General features: G+C 33.9%; 1 protein-coding gene across 5 annotated transcripts in view; it reads left to right on the top strand.

The window, feature by feature from the left end:
• EPHA6 (EPH receptor A6) overlaps positions 1-19,175 on the top strand; it is a gene marked incomplete at its 3' end in the record, with an annotated part of 858,431 nt that overhangs the window by 352,788 nt on the left and 486,468 nt on the right. For 4 of the 5 annotated variants that reach the window (XM_079923297.1, XM_079923296.1, XM_079923295.1 and 1 more), the window contains exon 5: positions 12,051-12,386. In XM_079923297.1, coding sequence (XP_079779423.1) covers positions 12,051-12,386 — 336 coding nt within the window. Of the gene's footprint in view, positions 1-12,050; positions 12,387-14,454; positions 14,884-19,175 lie in introns of those variants that run through there. The other variant, XM_079923298.1, reaches the window with a different exon arrangement.

The raw sequence follows: 19,175 nt of genomic DNA, 5'->3' as shown, positions 1-19,175 counted from the left end.
ATATATTAAGTCCTCTACCTCTATGCATATCTAAGTAAAGTTTTTTGAATTATACTCTGACTAGGTGAGAGACCCTAGCAATTATTATAATATATGCAGAAAAAGCAAGGACCAGAAACACCAAAGCATCATACTTCCTAAAAATTGAAAGATTAGATTGTTAGGGAAGAAAAACCAGGAAAATGGCAAGCCAAGAGGTCATTGAACAGTTAGAGTTAAGAGGACCAAGGTAACTTCATCAAGATACAGAACTTTTGAGGCCAAGGATCAAATAAGCAGTCAACCTTTTCGTTTTTCATTAACCATAAACAATAGCCAAATTCTAATAGATTTTTAATAGATGGAAGTTCCCTTAACTTCTAGATCATGTGTCTCTGAATAAGCCATTCTTTATCACCTTTATTCCAATAATATATTATCTAAAGGTCAGAATTTGTGTCAGGTAGACAGTCACATCACTTTCTGCTGTTTTTGACTTAGCATTTGAAGCTACGCTTTCAGAGAATCTTCCAGGCATTTAAAAGGAAGCTTTTTTTTTAAACTTGGTATCAGGGGCAGGGAGATTTTGAATGTTTAGGTTTAGGAGAAAATGGAGGACCAAAATATTGAAAATGACTAAGACATTTGGCTAGTAAATGACCTAGTAGGGAAAGAGCTCCTAGATAGGTATTGTATGTAATCATATGAGTGATTTGATTCTAGGACCTCAAGAGATCTTTCCCTGCTCCTTAGCACTGTCATCAAAACAACAGCAACCCTTAAGTTTCTGGTATAACAAAGCATGTGACTTCACCATTAAGAGTTTTATAATTTCTTTGCATTTTCACTGTAGAGATAGGTGTTTTTTTAAATTTCATAATCTTGAGACATATAATATACATGATATAATCACATAAATATTTTCATTAAGATTTTATTTTTAGAGCAGTTTTAGGTTAAGAACAAAATTAAGAGAAAGTATAGAAATTTCCCATATACCTCCCTCCTCCCAACCCAGACATGCATAGCCTTCCCATTATCAACATCCTCCACCAGAATTGTACATTATATTTGATGAACCTGTATTAACACATCATAGTCACCCAAAGTCTATAGTTTACACTAGGGTTCACTATTGGTGTTGTACATTCTTTGGGTTTGGACAAATGTGTCATGACATGTATCAATCATAATAGTATCATACACAGGATTTTCAGTGTCCTAAAATCCTCTGGGCCTATATTCTTCCTTTCCTCCTACCAACTCATGGTAACCACTTATTTTTGTGCTGTATCCATATATATATATATATGTTATATAATTTGAATCATATAGTAGAAGATTTCAGATTGGCTTCTTTCCCTTAGTAATATGCAGTTAGGATTCTTCCATGTCTTTTCAAGGCTGGATAGCTCATCTATTTTTAGTGCTGAATAATATTTCATTGTCTGGATATACCACAGTTTGTTTATCCTTTTACCTATTAAAGGACAGCTTGATTATTTTCCAGTTTCAGCAATTATGAATAAACTGCTATAAACATGCATGTGCAGGTTTTTGGATGGATGTAAGTTTTCAACTCCTTTGAGTAAATACCTAGGAGTGTGATTGCTGAATCATATGGTAAGAATATGTTTAATTCTGTAAGAAACCACCAAACCGTACTATTCTGCATTCCTACAGTGAATGAGAGTTCCTGTTGCTACACATCCTCGTCAGCATTTAATGTTATCAGTGTTCTGGATTTTGGTTGTTTCTAATAGGTGTGTAGTGGTACATCATTGTTGTTTCAATTTGCATTTTCTTGATGGCACGATGCGGGGCATCTTTTCATATGCTTATTTGCCATCAGTATATCTTCTTTGATGAGGTGTACACATAAAGATTTTTAGTTGTTTCAAATGGCTACGGTTTAAAAAAAAGATGTCTCATAATCAAAGCTAATCCCTGAAATATTGGCTGTGGAGGGGTGATCAAATCCTTCCATCTATTGGGTTGGGCTATTATTGTTAACTTCCTCTTTTGATTTTTTGTTTCCACTATTCCTTCCTCACCACCTATAAGTGTACTCAAACTCCTATCATTAAATGATGTTCCCAGTCCAATAGTCTTTCTCCCAAAACAAGTACCTTGAAAAAGCAGTCTTCATCAGCTATGGCTACTTCTTCACACACTTTTAATTTACTTTTTACTCTACTACATTCAGATTTTTGCTCTTCACTCTCCTGCAATCATGTTTTTCTTTGTGTGAACTGTGTGAGAAAATAAACTGTTTAAGAAAAATTCACCAATGATCTTATTTGCCGTATTGTGTTAGAAACATTTTTGTCTTGTTATTCATGACATTTAACTCTGTTGATCTCTTCCTTTTTCTTGAAACTATTTGTTCTCTTTTATTCTGAGACTTTGCAATCTCCCCTTTACCCACTTAATTTTCTGAACATCATGTTTGTTACCATGGATAATTTCTCTTCTTTTGCTCACCTGTTAAATACTAATTTTTCTCATGCTTCTTTCTTAGCTTTCTTGTCTCATCACATGTTCTTAATCTCATGGCTTCAACTAGCACCTGTAAATAGATGATGCCTATATTTTTATCCATATCCCAATCTCCTCTCTTAAGGTCCAAAGTCACCTAGCCAACTCATTACGGGATCTGACAACCTGTGTGTCCCACAGAAACCTGCCCACATCTCAAATCTTGTATCATACCATACTCTCCTTGGTTACTAAACTGATGAACTTCCATGATGCTGTACTTGTTCTCATCCTTAATGCCAGCAGTTTCCTCTACTTGAAGTGCTCTCCCTTTAGGTCCTCTTATGGTTGTTTTCTTTTTGGCAGTCAGGCTCAAGTGTCAATTCTTAGGACAGGCATTTCCTGATCACCTGTTCAAAAATAGAATCCCTCCCAGTTACTCTTTTTTGTATCATATATTTTATTTTTTATACATTATGTCACTCTTTGAAAAGATCTGATTCATTTTTACACTCACTTCCTTGTTTATTGTCATTCTACCCATAGTAGATTACAAGGGGATCATGAATGTTCTTTCTTTACTGTGTCTCCAGCACTAATAATAGTACCTGGCAAATACTAGGCACAAAATAAATATTCAAAGAATGAATAAACTTATAATTTTAGCTCACCTACAAAAGTCAATTTTATTCCTTCCTACCTCAGCCTGCTCATCCATCCCAGCTTGTTTCCTTATCCTGGTGAATCCTCATCTACCCATGCATCCAAGCAAGAAAGCTTAGAATCATTACCCCTGTCCCTACCCTTGACGTGTCCAAGTAGTCACAAGACTTGTCAGTTTTACTTCTTAGTATTCCTTCTGTCCATTCCTTCATATCAACTCCTGGTCCTTTCCTTTTTTGTTAAGGCCCTCAACTCTTTCTTGGGCTAATTTAATAATATTTTCGCAAGTCTCCTTCATTTAGTCTTCCATCCCTCCAAATATTCCAAACTATTAGAAAATATTATTTTTAAACGAAAACAAAACCTTGATCATATTACCACTTCTTCTGCATAACATCTTTCAAAGCCCAACACCTATTTGCCAAAATTGTAAGAGTCAATCCAAGAACATCCAAAGTCCAGCCCTGGCCTCTTTCTCCATCTCTAATTTTAACTATATTAGGATCTCTCAAACAGTCCTAATATCCAGTTATACCAGCAACATACTTGCAAGTTTGGATCGTCTTGATTTTTAAAACATTGTTTTAAAAATCAGAAATGAATGTTTTTAAAACATTCATTATGCTTCTCTTACATGAACTGCAAAGTATATTAAAGAAATTAAGAATAAGAAATTTAAAATGAAATGCTGAAGTGTTTTCTCTATTATCTTAATCTACTTCATAAACTCTTAATTTTATTTCTCAGGTGACTCATTAATGTATGTTCTGTGCTTTAAAGGATGAGCCGTGGAGGACACTCCACAATATCATCTCTTGGTCAATTAGGGCTGCCTCTGAGAGCAGTTCAGAGCACAGGAGACCCTGCTGCCTGCCAAGAAGTCTGTTATCAAAATAACTGTCTAAGGCTTTTCTAGGCCAGAAGGGAAAAATGCTCACTAAGGTTGGAGAAACAAAGGACTATAGGAGTTACTAAGAAAGTACTTGTCAAGCAAGAAAGGCAGAGAGCATGAAAGGACTGAGAGAAATGAAGTGAGGGTCTAATATACGGATGCATAAAAAGTTAGACAAATGTAATTCCACAGTCATCGCATTTTCACTTTGATGTTTCTCGTGTTTAAATCAATAGGAGGATTTTTTTTTAGTTACTGAACAGGTGCTGGAAGATTAACACGTTCAACGAACATTTGTGCTGCCTACTTAGAAAAGTTCAAAACATAAAATGCAAATCATATATATGGGTAATTCCTTTGCACATCATTAAGGATTTCACTTTTCTTGGTCATCTAAATATGTAGTCAAGTACCTTGAGTAAAACGGTTTCTTCCAATTTCATTCTTAATACATAGGCAAATACCATGTCTTTTTATCTTTATATTTGGTATACAGTGACAGTGGTTGGAATGAAAGTGTAAAAGTTGAATTTATTTTTGCTCTAAGGTTGACATTGTAAAACATGGCTTCTTTATTTCTGGAATGATTGGCCATTTAAGAAAGTCATTATTCTCTCACTCTTACTTTGAATAGAACAAATATTGTGTTGAGATGCATCAGGAAAGGTGTTCTTCCCTGTTTCATCTGCCCTACTCAGGTCCTCCACTCTGGGTGGGTGTAGGATGCTCCTATACAGATACCCCTGCTCTACTTGCTATCTTTTCTTTTTTTGCCCCATCGCTTTCGTTTCACTTTCGCTTTCTCTTTCTCTTTCTCTTCCTCTTCCTCTTCCTCTCTCTCTCTCTCTATCTCTCTCCCCTAAGCTTCTTGTGCATGGAAAAAAAACATTCTGGTTCCTTGCTTTTCTGTCTCACAACTGAAAAAACAAAAGCGCAGCTGATTGCTTAGGTGACTGATTGTAAACACAAGGTAGCAGCCACAATTTTACAGAAGCCAGAATGGGAGATATTGCATAAATGGATTTATTACCTTTAACAGGCTGTGTTATACTCTAGACTTGTTCTCATTATAGAAAATAACTCTAAATATTTACTTTATGTATGGCAGTGGTATATTTTTTAAATTAAAATGATCCTTATATTATAGGATAGATACCTGTATGTAATGAATCCCAGTTTCCCTAATACAGATCACTGATGTAAGATGTCACTTGAGCTTCATGGAGTTTCCTAAACATAAATACTTTAATTTTTATTTCAGGCAAGGTTCTTTTACCAAATTACCTGGGAGAGGTTCCTCCATAGGAAGCGATATTAAGTGGTTATTCTGCTGATGCTGAAGAATTGAATTACCACTTGCTACCAGGGCAAATCTGTTCTTGGCATCTACAGTTGGAACTCAGAGAGAATTGTCCCATTTAATATCATCTACTTGTACACAACAGACCACTTACCATGTCTAATCCATAATTGGAAAAAGAACATTCATAATTATCCCTACAGTGCTATGCCTTTTGAGAAAGATTTATTAATTGGCTTTAATCTATTCATTTATTGCTTTGCTTTTCCCTCCCAAAATATGACAGTGCTTAGTCTCATCATATTTCTCTTATTTCTAATGAGTATTTAATTAAAAATAACTGACTCAGACACAGAAAGGGCTGTATGTAGGTGTGCAAGATTTTTTTCTTCGTGATATTTAGCAAAATTGGATGATTTTTTACTCAAAACGCCCAAGCGCAGGCTGCTCATGATTTCATTTGTGTTTTAGTGTGCTTTTATTATGAATGTGGTTTTGCCGTTTAACTCTTGACGTACAAAATTATAGCATATTTCTGTAGTTTTTAGAATTAGTTATTCTATGGGTTTATATTGAAGATTTTTTTCTGCATCGATGAAAATAGTTGATAACTGTTTTTTTGACTTTTTCCAAGGTAAAATTATGTCCACGCTTTATGGCATAGAAATTTGGAGCCACAAATGCTTATTTTTCAAGTTTTGAGTGTCTATGGAACTGTATTTTGAGAAGCTTTTATTCCTTCCCAATGAGATATGGGTGGCTGTCCATTTTGCTATGGGTTTTTATTAGTTAATACCAGTTTTCATAATATAAACATCCCCTTCCACTTCTTACATGATTTTCAAGTCACATGGTTCTCTCTTGAATCAATAACACTGGATTCTTGCAAAGATTATAACCGTGAACTCTCTGCTCTCCAATATTTTTCAAAATTTGCACTATGTGACAAATAATTCTTGTCGGGTTGCACAAAACTATGCATTCTATTCATCTTAGTTAAAGCACATGCCACCTTTGGAGCAAGCTAGACCAGAATAGACCTGTATACAAGAATACATATATTTCAGTGCAATATGTACATTTGGTAAGCACCAGTCACCTTTTCTATAAAACGGGGATATAATTAACTACCTTACAGGTTTATTGTGATAATTGAATGAAATAAATCATGTGAAATATTAAGTACACTCCTTAGAACAAAAAAGTGCTAAAAAATTTTGGTTATATATTTTTGAATACATGCCTACAATGTATAAAAGGAGTCAGCTCTGCCTGAGGACAATGGGAAAGTGTCACAAAGGAGGTAAACACCTAAATCAGAACATGAAGGATGAGTAGGAATTTTCCACAGAGCAAAAAAAAGTAAGGGAACAGTATGTGCAAAGGCATTGAGGTGCAGCAAAAGGGAGAAAGAGGGTAAGGGATGGGCCTAGTTATGAAGACAAATGTAGACGAGGTTGAGAGATTTAGATTTTATTCTGGAAGTGAATGGTATTTAGTCTATTAGATTTCTTTTTTTATTTTTGTTTCCTTTAACTATGAGTCTTAGAAATGAGGGAAAATGTAGCAAGAATTATCTAAGTCTTCATTCACGGTATTATGAAAACACTAATGGACAAGTCTTAATTTTAGACATCAATTTAGTTACTGAAGTAAGTACAATAATATTGAAATAGATGAGAATATGTAGAATTCAAAGGATTTGAAGTGCACATGTTTCTGTATCTTCAGCAGTATTTATCTTGAAGGTTTAATTTTAGTTACTCTTCCGTAAATATTTTTAAATGCTTTAAGGTAACATTATTAAAAGAAATCTGTTGTAGGAAGGCAATAAATTGCTCTCTAATTTGTGTGTTTTGAAAATTTGCATTTGACAGTACTCTCTAAGCAAAGCACTATAAAACATTTTCCTATTTATAGGATGAATACATTGTGACAGAAAATGTGATAGAAAAAAAAAATCTAAACATAAAAAGACCTAGGTATCATCATACCACTAATACATTTCATGACCTTGACATAATTACAAAACTTTCCTGGGCCTCATTTCTTTATCTGAATAAATTGATTTAGTTCCTTCCCTGTGGTGAGCTTGAAGCCCCAGTTTTGTGATTATTCATCATCCATTTCCAAATATACAAACATTTTATGAACAAAACATTGATAGAGCACATAGTGGTTTAGATATGAACACAAAATTTTGTTTACAGGGCTCCTATTGAATACCTTTTCCAAAGATTATACAGGAAGGATATTAGATTAATAAATAATATAGATAAAGTTAGATAAAGTTAGATAAAGATAGATAAAGTTAAAATTGATAGTGATAGTGCAAAGAATGAAATGACTTTTAGAGTTTTAAATTATGTCTATATGCAGATCTGACAACTGATATTTTTAGTACATTATTAAAGTTTGGAGATGTACTTTTTCATTTATTCATGTAATTTACTCCTTTGCAAAACATTTGCCTAAACATCTCTAGATGATTTATATATATATATATATATATATATATATATATATATATTCTGATGTTCTCTTTGACATAGGTAAACATAGAACTATTTTTCTCTCATTTGTAAACTCAGATGTAAATAATATGCTTTTTCTTAGGAAACTGTACTATAAAGTCTTGGTAGTCATTAAATTAACGAACACATTTTTAAAAAATATTTATTTATTTGGCTCTGCTGAATCTTAGCTGTGGCTTGTGGGATCTAGTTCCCTGACCAGGGATCAAACCCGGGCCCACTGCATTGGGAGTGTGGAGTCTTAGCCACACGACCACCAGGGAAGTCCCCAACAAACACACTTAAATTATTGCCAGGTAGTAAGTTAAGAACTGGAAAATATAGTTTAATAAAGTTTAATAGGCAATAGCCTTTAATGATTTTCAGTTATTTGGATCAAATTTTCATCGTTCTTAAGGTTAAAAAATGCATCTGTAAGCCACAATTAGTTATAGAGTTAATGGGTGAATGAATAGTCACTCTTCAGTTAATATGAAAAAGACCACTGTTTATTTATGAGTTAATATATTTCTGTAATTATAAGCATAAAATGTGAAATCTACAGCAAAGTATGTAGTAACTGAAATGTGACCCCTAAGTTTGCTCTCCTTCAGTGTCAACCTTTATTTAAAGGGTGTTCTGCAGAATGCTAGTATTCCTTCATATGCTTCTTAGAAAATAATATTCCATGAATAAACGTTTGGGAAATGTTGGATTCAACAAAGTGAAGCAAATTGTGTTTCTTTTGTTTCAGCGTCAATCTTCCAGAGAAATCTTAATTTGAGCGCTGAACTCATTTTTTTGGTGATATCTCATGGGACTAGAGATATTATGTATGATGTATTTTGGGAAATATAGTTCTGTTTAAAACATTTTCCATAAAGAAAAAATTTAAATTAAATTTAAAAAATTGGGGCTTCCCTGGTGGCGCAGTGGTTGGGAGTCCACCTGCCGATGCAGGGGACACGGGTTCGTGCCCCGGTCTGGGAAGATCCCACATGCCACGGAGTGGCTGGGCCCGTGAGCCATGGCCACTGAGCCTGCGTGTCCGGAGCCTGTGCTCCGCAACGGGAGAGGCCACAACAGTGAGAGGCCCGCGTACCGAAAGAAAAAATAAAATAAAATAAAATAAATTGTAGCTCACCTGGCCTCTGCTACTCTGAGAGGAAGATGGGGACTGCATGGCCAGATGCTCTTCTGGGGAGGGACAGGACTGCACTGCCACAAGCTTCTCATAAGTTTACTATTAGAGCACTATTTCTTTATTCTTTAAATGTGTAAAGGGGAAATCCAAATTGAAGCCAAAAAAAAAAAAAAAGAAGAAGATTGAAAGTGTGTTTTTTTAATAGAAATAAAGTTGTAGTTTTTATTTAAGTTTATTACATGATGGGCTAGAAAAACAGCTAGCTGCAAATTAGGATAATTGTCCTTTTCTTATGAGGTTGGTTTGGAGGGTGTAGTGTGGAGATAGCTTTTTTCTATGTGAAGTACGTGTTTCCTTTAAAGAAATAAAAATCAACATAAGAAAATCCCTGAGAGTTTTCAGTACAGATGTCTCCAAAAGAGTTATTGCTGCCAAGATTTTTTTTCCTTGGGTGTCACATAATCTTTGTATAATTTATAAATGATAACAAAGCAGTCAGGCCACATTCATAAAAGCTTAGTGACACATAATTTAGTTGAATCTGAGGATTAGAATTAATTGTCTCTCTTTGTTCTAAGTTCTAAATCTTAGTAAATGATTCATGCATGTCATTACAGCTTAATATTTGCATGAAATCACAGTTTAGCTGGCATAATTTAACAGCAATTAAAAAGCTATTTAATTGTCATGCTAATTGGTCTGAGAGCCCTTGAGGGAGAAGGGTGTCTGCCGTTTTTATTTAAGTATCTCTAGGCGGACAGTCATATACTTGCAGACACCCATAACATAATTGATAACATTCTTCCTGTTCTTGGAAATGTAAGTGAATAATAATTCATGTTTTTCCATTATAAATAAGAGAAAAGAACAACAATATGAATATGTCATTCTGTAGGAAGACATTATTACGATAATGATAATGAATCTTTATCTCCTAGCCATGAGTCTAGGTTGGAGGTAAAGAACTATGCCTATCCCTGTGCTCTAGTTTTTAATCCCTTCCATATTTTCCTTTCTGAAGGTAGACGTTTCTTAACTCTCTGGAACATGAAATGTACATATAGGTGTCTGAGTCCTACCCATTAGGTTGCTGATATCAGGATCCAGCAAAATGAAAAAGGAAAATGTAACACTTCTTAATATCTCAAAGCCAATACACAATCATATAGATTTAGGAGTGATGTTATGCTACTCTAACAGTATATAACAGATCTTGCTACTGAGTCCTCTGTACTCATTTAAACCATTCCCCACACTGCAGCCAGAATGCTGTTTTTGAAACACATCACTTCTGTAGATAGAATCTGTTAGTTTCTTCCTGTTAAGTATAGAAACATATTCAGACTCATTCCAGTGAGCCAGCAGTCTGGCATTATCCAACCCCTTCCTGTTCCTTAAAACTCACTTCTTGCTTCCTCCTTCCGCATTCTAGCCAGAGTGATCTTCTGACAGTTCCATGACTATTTTAAAATCTTTTTTGACTAAAGAGCCACACATCTTCTACCTCTAATATTCTTCCCACCCCTCTGAACATCTTCCACATCACCTATATTAGGCCTTCTCAGAATGTTTCTCAGGTTATTTCAGCTCCTTTCCTTTTGATTTCTGTAACTGCACTTACTATAATTTGAATTTTATTCTTCTGTTTGTGTGTGTGTATTTGTGTTTATCTAGCCATTCAGCTAAAATGTTAATAACAAGAAAGCAGAAATAACTTATCACATTCATGCTGTAAGCCCAAGATCTAGCAGAATATCTGGCACACATAGTAGTCACTAAAAATATATATATTTAATGAATGAATGACCATATCTTGAAATCCAAAAGAAGCTTATATCAAAAATTGAATTTCTTTCTATGGAGAGAATGTCACAGAGAATTCTTTCCCTCCTTCTAAGCAAATTTTCTTGATAGCAGCAATTTAAAGAACTGTTTAGATTTCTTAAAACTAAGCTTTTTAAAATGTGGCAGGAATGTTAATTAGTTATTTATACAATAAATTATTTTTCAAAATATCTGTCATAAGCACAGTCTCTTACAGAAAGGATTCTGTGGTATTTCACAACATAGTACATAGCACAGTGCCAGGCACCGAGTAGACCTTCAGTTAATATTTGTTCAGTGAATGATATGAAACTGAGGTTTGAAGGACTCGGATAAGTGTAAAAGATTATTGACACAATTTTAAGAAAAGGTTGGAATAGATAAAGGATATAAATACTCTATGCAGTGTGATCCGTATGGAAAAATAATGAGAAAAAAGAGAGCAGATGCTCATCCACCATCCATGAGAAACATGGTTTGTGCACTCTTGATGACAAATAAGAGGATTGTGTGGGTCTCTTTATAAGCTTCTAAGGACACACTTACTTACGTTTAGTAAAGTTAATCTAAATAAAAGTCTAGGTACCATTTCTTATGTTTACCCCCTTTTATCCCTTCCGTATAATGCTTTTGTCCCATGAAATTGGCAGGACCTAGTAAAAGCCTTTATGCTGCCTCCAGTTTCCCTTCCTCTTCCCCTTCTTCCAAACTGTCTGTTCACCCGGAGTTTATGGCCATTTATTCTCAACCTGTGAGAAGAAGATTCTTAGAGAGATTGTCCAGAAAAATGAATGGGAGTTTTACTTATACATCAAGCATAGTTTGAGGACTGAAAGACTGAACACAGCATGTTTTATATATGCATGTTACTATTTTTTCAAAATTTTAAAATGATGATGTAATTATTAAGATGTATTTAAAACCATCACATAATTTAAAATAATGTTTTGTTATATATTTTCAGTTAACAAATTTAAAAAGTATAATTACTATCTTTTGGAGATCTGTGGCTTTTGATATTAAATATTGAAATTCATATACCAAAAGTTAAGATATAGACCGTCTTCACCCCTAAGACTCCACTCTTACTAGACTAGCTCAGATATTTTTAACCATATTTCTTTATGGTTTCCATCAGAAGAAAGAGCTCAAACTAATATAAAAGACAAGCAAGTGTTTATTGATGACATTTTCAAGTTAGCACCATAATTCATTGTCCTATACATGTACATTTGTTTTTTTAATTGCTTTCTCTAGGGCCACCTTCAGCTCCTAGGAATGTGGTTTTTAACATCAATGAAACGGCCCTTATTTTGGAATGGAGCCCACCAAGTGACACAGGAGGGAGAAAAGATCTCACATACAGTGTAATCTGTAAGAAATGTGGCTTAGACACCAGCCAGTGTGAGGACTGTGGTGGAGGACTCCGCTTCATCCCAAGACATACTGGCCTGATCAACAATTCCGTGATAGTACTTGACTTTGTGCCTCACGTGAATTACACCTTTGAAATAGAAGCCATGAATGGAGTTTCTGAGTTGAGTTTTTCTCCCAAGCCATTCACAGCTATTACAGTGACCACGAATCAAGATGGTAAGTTCCACTGTTGTTCTCTCAAAACTTATCTATAATTCCCTTTTGATGCTTAATATCCCTGGTGGACCTATATTCACTGAGGTGCAATTGTACACTCTATACATTACAGGGGTGATTTTCTGGTTGTTGTTCTTATTGTTTCCCAAGGTGCAGAAAGATATTTTTGATATTACTTCTTAGTAGTAATGGTCAATTAGATATAAAGCTTCTCTTTAATATCTATGCATTTATGTTTTTGATATAATCCTATACTAACATATCTTAAGAGCAAGTCCATATTACTTACCAACAAACATCAGACATAAATAAGATGTTGCTACATGAATTGAAATTCAGTTGCCGTACTTATGCAGCCATCTCTTTTCCATGTCAGATAAGCAAATAGTAAGAATTTATGCTAATTATAATTCATATCTATATTGTAAAAACAATGCAGCCAGCAAGCCTAACCATAATCCACTCTTAAAAGAAACAGCAAAAAATATCCAGAAATGTGTCTAAATGCTGCTGTTTAGGTGCAGTTTTGTGTAAAAAATAGTTAAACTGTCTTTTTTAAAAACTCCAATTGCCTTCAGCTAAATGGTCCCTTTTAACACTACAGGTTTTTACTGCAATGTAGTTAGGCATGAATAGGCCTATGATTTTTTTAAATATATATTCTCTTTAATTTCCTCCATAATGTAATTTATCACAAAGCATGATACAGGAAAAGCTTCAAAGATTTTAAAAACTCCCTTTGAGAAGCATTCATAAATTATGTTGATACAGAAGTGATTGTCTTATAGAAGAAAGTATTGTTTTATATGTTTTATACTATTCTTTTACACTATATTCGTTTGCTAGGTCTGCTATAACAAATGCCACAGACTAGGTGGTGTAAACAACAGAAATTTAATTTCTTATTGTTCTAGAGACCAGAAGTCCAAGATTAAGGTATCAGCAGAGTTGATTTCATTCTAAATCCTTTCTCCTTGGATTGTAGATATCCATTTTTCCTTGTGTCTTCATATGTTCTTTCCTATGTGCATGTCTCTGTCATAATCTCTTCTTGTAAGGATACTATCATGACAGATTAAATCCCACCCATATGACCTCATTTTACCTTAATTTCATCTTTAAGGGACCTATCTCCAAATCCAGTCACATGCTAAATTCAACATATGGATTTTAGGGGATGCAGTTCGGCCCATATCATGCATTAAGGCAGCTATGGTGATATTTAAAGTAGAAATATATATAAGATGTTGGAATACTATTCAGCAATAAAAAGGAACAAATTAGTGATACACACAACTTGGATAAACTTTAAGGGCACTATGCTGAGTGACAAAAAACCAATCTCAAAAGGATACATACTGTATAATTCACTTACATAACATTCTTGAAATAACATAATTGTAGAGATGGAGAATAGATTCTTGGTGGACAAGGGTTAGGGCTTAGGGAGAGAGGGATTGGCTATGAAGGGGTAGCAGGAGGGAGCCTTGCAGTAATAATATAGTTATGTATTTTGATTATGGTGGTATTACATGAAGTTAGATATGTGATAAATTGCAAAGAGCTACACGCACGACATGCGTGCATGCACACACACACGAGCTCTATGGATTTTTTCAATGTCAGTTTCCTGGTTTTGATGTTGCACTTTAGTTATTGCAAGTAGTTAGCTTTGGGGGAGGCTGGGTAAAGGGTGTATGGGACCTTACCATACATTTTTTTTGCAAATATCTGTGAATCTATAATTATTGCAAAATAAAAAGTGAAAAAAACACTGCTAAACCTATAAAGTATACAGGAAGAAAACTTAAATATTCTACTAAAAACATATTTGAAGTGGATGTGACTATTTTATTCAAAATAATATATATAAGTTCACTTTGCTGATAATCTTCAGAAATGCATCTAATAAATAAAGCAAAGCCAAATAATACTGTAGAATCACCATTTTTATATTTAGTATATAATATTCCTCTTCATCTAGCAAACTGCTCCACATCATAGAATTTGCTTTATGATTGTTCAAAATGTAATTCTTGTTTTCTCTTTTTTTCCTTCTTTCCCATAGTGTCAACAAAATCTTGTCAGATGTGTCTTCAACATAAAACAGATAGGGTCTTCTGTTTCTCTCTGCATTAACAGATTATTTCTAAGCCTTTTTTCTGCCACTTGATTAAAAAAACTATAATCCAGTACAACTGTTCTAACTATAGGGTATAAATAATTAAGTTTGGGAATAAAAACAATATATCACTTTAAATAAAATATACATGTAAATATGTTTACATAATTTCATACATTATACACATAGCAGTCTTTCAGGATTAGAAGAGAGTTCATTTAGGCTATTTTTCTAATTTAGCAGAAGGGCAGGATACGAACTATTTCCCACTTTGAAAATGAGAGAATTTATTAAAAGTGTATGGTTATAAGGACAGAAATTATACAAAGCATGAAACAAGATACAGTATCCATATATTGAGGCTATGCATTCTGGTAGGGGACAGTATTATTAAATAATCCTCCCCAGTAAATTTATTTTTGAGAAGAATATTGAGAAACAATTATTGTTCATTTAATTCAACTTTGTTTTAGTTATAAATTATAATGAAAAATCAAAATATATTTAAATTTTGTTTGAAAAGTACATCAAGGTCCTAAACTGAGCTAAAATATTGCCACATATATGCTTTATAAAATATTATGACCAGTCTTACACGTATAAGCCACTTATCTCCATGTCATAATTTTGAGAGGCACCAAGAAGGTCTTCTCTTCTTGTGTCTGAAATTCTGATGTTAGAAAATCATACTTTTAAAAATGCAGATATTCCAGTCAAGGGTAACATTATGAAATAATTCAATCTGTGCATGCATCCATTACTCTCTTCATATCAGAAGGGGTCAGATCCTAGTGTTGGGTAAAAGGAGCTTATAGAAACTGGAGTGTCCCAGAACCAGACTTGAGCTGTCATCATTGTGTGCCAGCTTTAATAAGATAACAGTGTTACTGTTGCAGATAGAGGGAGGGATTTGCCATCATTCCACTTGGGTATCTTTGGAAATTCTCTTTGAAGTGACTCAAGAGGCACTGTCCAAAGTTACAGGGTAACATATTACAATTTTGTTGGACTGAGGGGACCACAGTAAATTATTTGTCTCATTATCTGTAGGTTACATATCATTGTTTTCACACTAAAATAGAAAAGTGATATGAGCTATTAATAAGCCTTTAATTTATTCAACACATGTATAGTGGTGAGCGAGCTTTTGTGAATTTTACACCCTGGTGGGGAGGCAGATAACAAATAATTTGACAAATACATAATTAGTACTGTGATAAGTCCCACCAAGGAGAAGCTCAGGGTGCTCTGAGAGCATGTATTATTCAGGTCTAGAGAATAAGGGCTGGTTTTCCTGAGGAAGCAGTATTAAATTAAGTTCTGTTCTGAGAGATGAGTAGAATATGAGTAGGCCACATGAAGCCAGGAGAAGGGAAAGAATGCTGAGTAGAAGGAACCAAGCAAAGGTTGAGCAACTGAGGGATTAGGCCCTGATGACTAATGGACCCAAGAACATCTAACAAGTTGATATATTGCAGAGGTACAACAGGATTTGGGGAAGGACCTGAAGATTTAACTAACATTTGGAGAAATGAGTTGGTGTCTGCAAAATAGCCAAGACAAGTTAGGGTAACAACCATTTAGCAGAAGATGCTGATATATCATCAGGGCCAGAGGTAGGGAAAAAGAAAATCAGCAGAATAATAATATTGTACATGAGGCAACCTCGTACAAATAGGAAATAAAATAATAGAGACTGAAAAATATAGACAGTTGCATTAATTATGATTTTACTATTCTGTGCACAGCGTGGAACGTGAGGATAAAGAGGAAGTTTGCATCAAATTACCTTTTCTTTCGTGTAGTTGATTATATGTATATGTCTTTTCTCATACTTAAGAAATATTAAGGAAACCCCATTAAACAACCTTGACTTAATTGTTTGCTGTCTGCTTACAATTACAGAAATGTAAAAAAAAAAAAGAAAATAAATTTCCAAATCACTTAGACCCACTTAGCTGTAGTTAGGAAAAACATTCCTTGATTATCCTGATTCTAGTTGGATAAATAAGATTATAGATTTAAGACTGACTCTCATAATTAGAAATCTTTGCAATAAACCTTAATTAACTGACTTCTGCAATCCCTAAAAGCTTTTTTGCAACCTTCTATTTTGATAGTTTATTTAAATGGTCTTTAAAGGTGGTTCATTTAGAGAACAAAACAAGAAAGCAACACCTAGAAAACATTTGATTTTAATCCTCAGTGCATGATAGAAAAACTAAGCTGTGTAGTTTAGTAAAAGGAATTATTCAGGTCATAGACAGGAAAGGAAAATGTTAATCATGGATAGCCTGAAACAAATTGTGTTTGTAGATATCCTGACATGTGCAAAAACCTTTAGGGACCATGTTCAAAGTGAAAGACATGCTAAGTTACAAACCAATTCTGCTGATATTTACTAAAGGGTCTTTAAAGCAATTATTGTCAGAAGCAGTTTGTCCAGTCCTTCAGCTTCCTAAAATATATATTCAACACTCCTGTCTCTGCCAATGGGTGACTATTCTGTATAGGTCTTGCTTTAGGCTTACATTTTGATTGCAGATTTCATATATTTGCTCAGGTAGCAATAATTAATTGAACTGACATTGAAAACAGATTTAAATCAACAAAAGTCTCCATATATTTATAAACTTGAGATGTCTATTTGATTTACAGTTCACTGCATTCTGAAAATACAGTCTATTTCAAATAGCAACCTTTTGCACGTTGCTAGACTAGGTAATTAGGGACATTATAAACATTCATTCATCTTTATATCTGTATTTTAATTTATTTTATGTCTGGATATTCCTCATAATCCTCACTGTGTTTTGAAAATTCTTGACAGTGTTTTGAAAATTCTTGACAGTGGATATTCTTTTTTCTAAAATCTGTGCAAGTCTACTCAAAGTATAAAAGTTTTAAATGCTTACTAAAAATATACTGAATATAAGCCAGTGTCATGATAAGTTAAAGAAAAAAAGCAATAACCGTAATTGAAGCTAAGAGTGATGCTATATTATTTGTATTTTACATATTTCTTAAACATAAGAAAATTATATATTCAAAAGCCACAGACACTTTATATTGAAGGATAAAATTTTCCTATCTTCTAGGAAAAGTGTTTTTCTTCTGAAAAGTGCACTGAATACTTTATGTAGGGAAGATAATTGAAATGTCAGTCTAGTTAATCACAACTAAATAACTTTATGGTCCAGCCATATATTAAATTATGATAGAGTCTGGATGATTGTAAACTTTGTGTTTGGTCCTGGGAAACATCAAATTACTCCCGAGTTTAGTGTCTTTTTGTGGCATGCAACTTTTGAGTAAACGAATGGTATAGAAAAGGCTCTTGACCTTAGCAATGAGTTTCCTGAAGTTGGTAAATGGCTCAGCTCTTAGTCAAGAAGTGTAGAAATTGAACTGTTCCCAGTCACTTGTGTACAATAACACACATGGTTCTCTCTCACTGGATCATAATCATATTTTTAATAGTTGCTTTTCTGACCAATGTGAAAGTTTCTTGAGAACAAGGATGTTGTGTTATTTGACTGAACATATCCTCAACCTACATTGACTATAACCTAATAAATCTCTGTTAACTGCATTAACAGATATTGGAGATGGTTTCAGTTAATCTTTCATTCATTAATTTATTTCATTCATTCAAAAATATTTATTCAATGTTTACTATCTGACAGAAACTGTTCAGTGTGCTAGAGATATAGCAATAAAGAAGTACAAACCGTTAATAGTGTCCCTCCGTTCAGGACATTATATTTTAGTGTCAAGAAGTGATATGTCCCGTGAAGAAAAACTAAACACAGTAAGAGGTTTGGAAGTGGTGGGGAAGGGGCATTTTGCATAGGAAAACCAAAAACACCTCTTTTGATATAACACCTGAGCGGATCATAAATTGAAGAGAAAACCCTGTGAATATATAAAAGAGTATTCCAGGCAGTGGGAATTAAAAGGGCAAAGCCTTAAATTTAACCAGGAATTTGTCTAGAAATTAACTGGGAAGTATTATTGCACATGTAATCTTTAGCATGTACTAAATTTCATGCTCCCTAAGTCCTGTGGTGCTGTTCTTATAGAATTTTTAATAAAAGATTTTAATCAACACTAAACCATCCTTTAATAGCAATCAAGGGGATTTTTTTGGTGATTGTACATTGCTAGAAAAATATGTTTAATCCTAAACTTGATTTTAAGCAGTTGGCTTTTAGAGTCATCAGCTGTTTCTCTGAGAAATTCTCATTTGTGCATTTTTCAGGAAAGGTGACAAAGTGTTTTCTTTAGCATAAAGTAATAAGATCTTATTGCTATTTTGATGCCTCCACTACCACATTAACAATTTTAATGGCATTTCTCCATATAAGTTGAAAAATTAGTAATAGAGATTGTTTAGTAAAATATTTTAAATCCTATAAAAATAAATCTGGTTAGCAGTGAAGATAAATGCATATGATCACATTTTGCATAATCTATGACTGTCATGATGTAAGGTTCTACTTTATGGTTGAGAACTGACTAGCACATTGGTTGCTCATTTTCAATGCAATTCTTTGTTTTGAAAATGGGCGCCAATTTAATTTCCTTAACTAAACTCTGCCTGCATAACTTGACTGATTTGGATAACTGGATTATTGGATTCAAATGTGGTTGCTCTTAAAAACTAG

Source organism: Stenella coeruleoalba, assembly GCF_951394435.1.
Source record: "Stenella coeruleoalba genome assembly, chromosome: 5".
Classification (NCBI taxonomy): Eukaryota; Metazoa; Chordata; class Mammalia; order Artiodactyla; family Delphinidae; genus Stenella; species Stenella coeruleoalba.
This window is presented reverse-complemented; position numbering and strand designations above follow the sequence as displayed.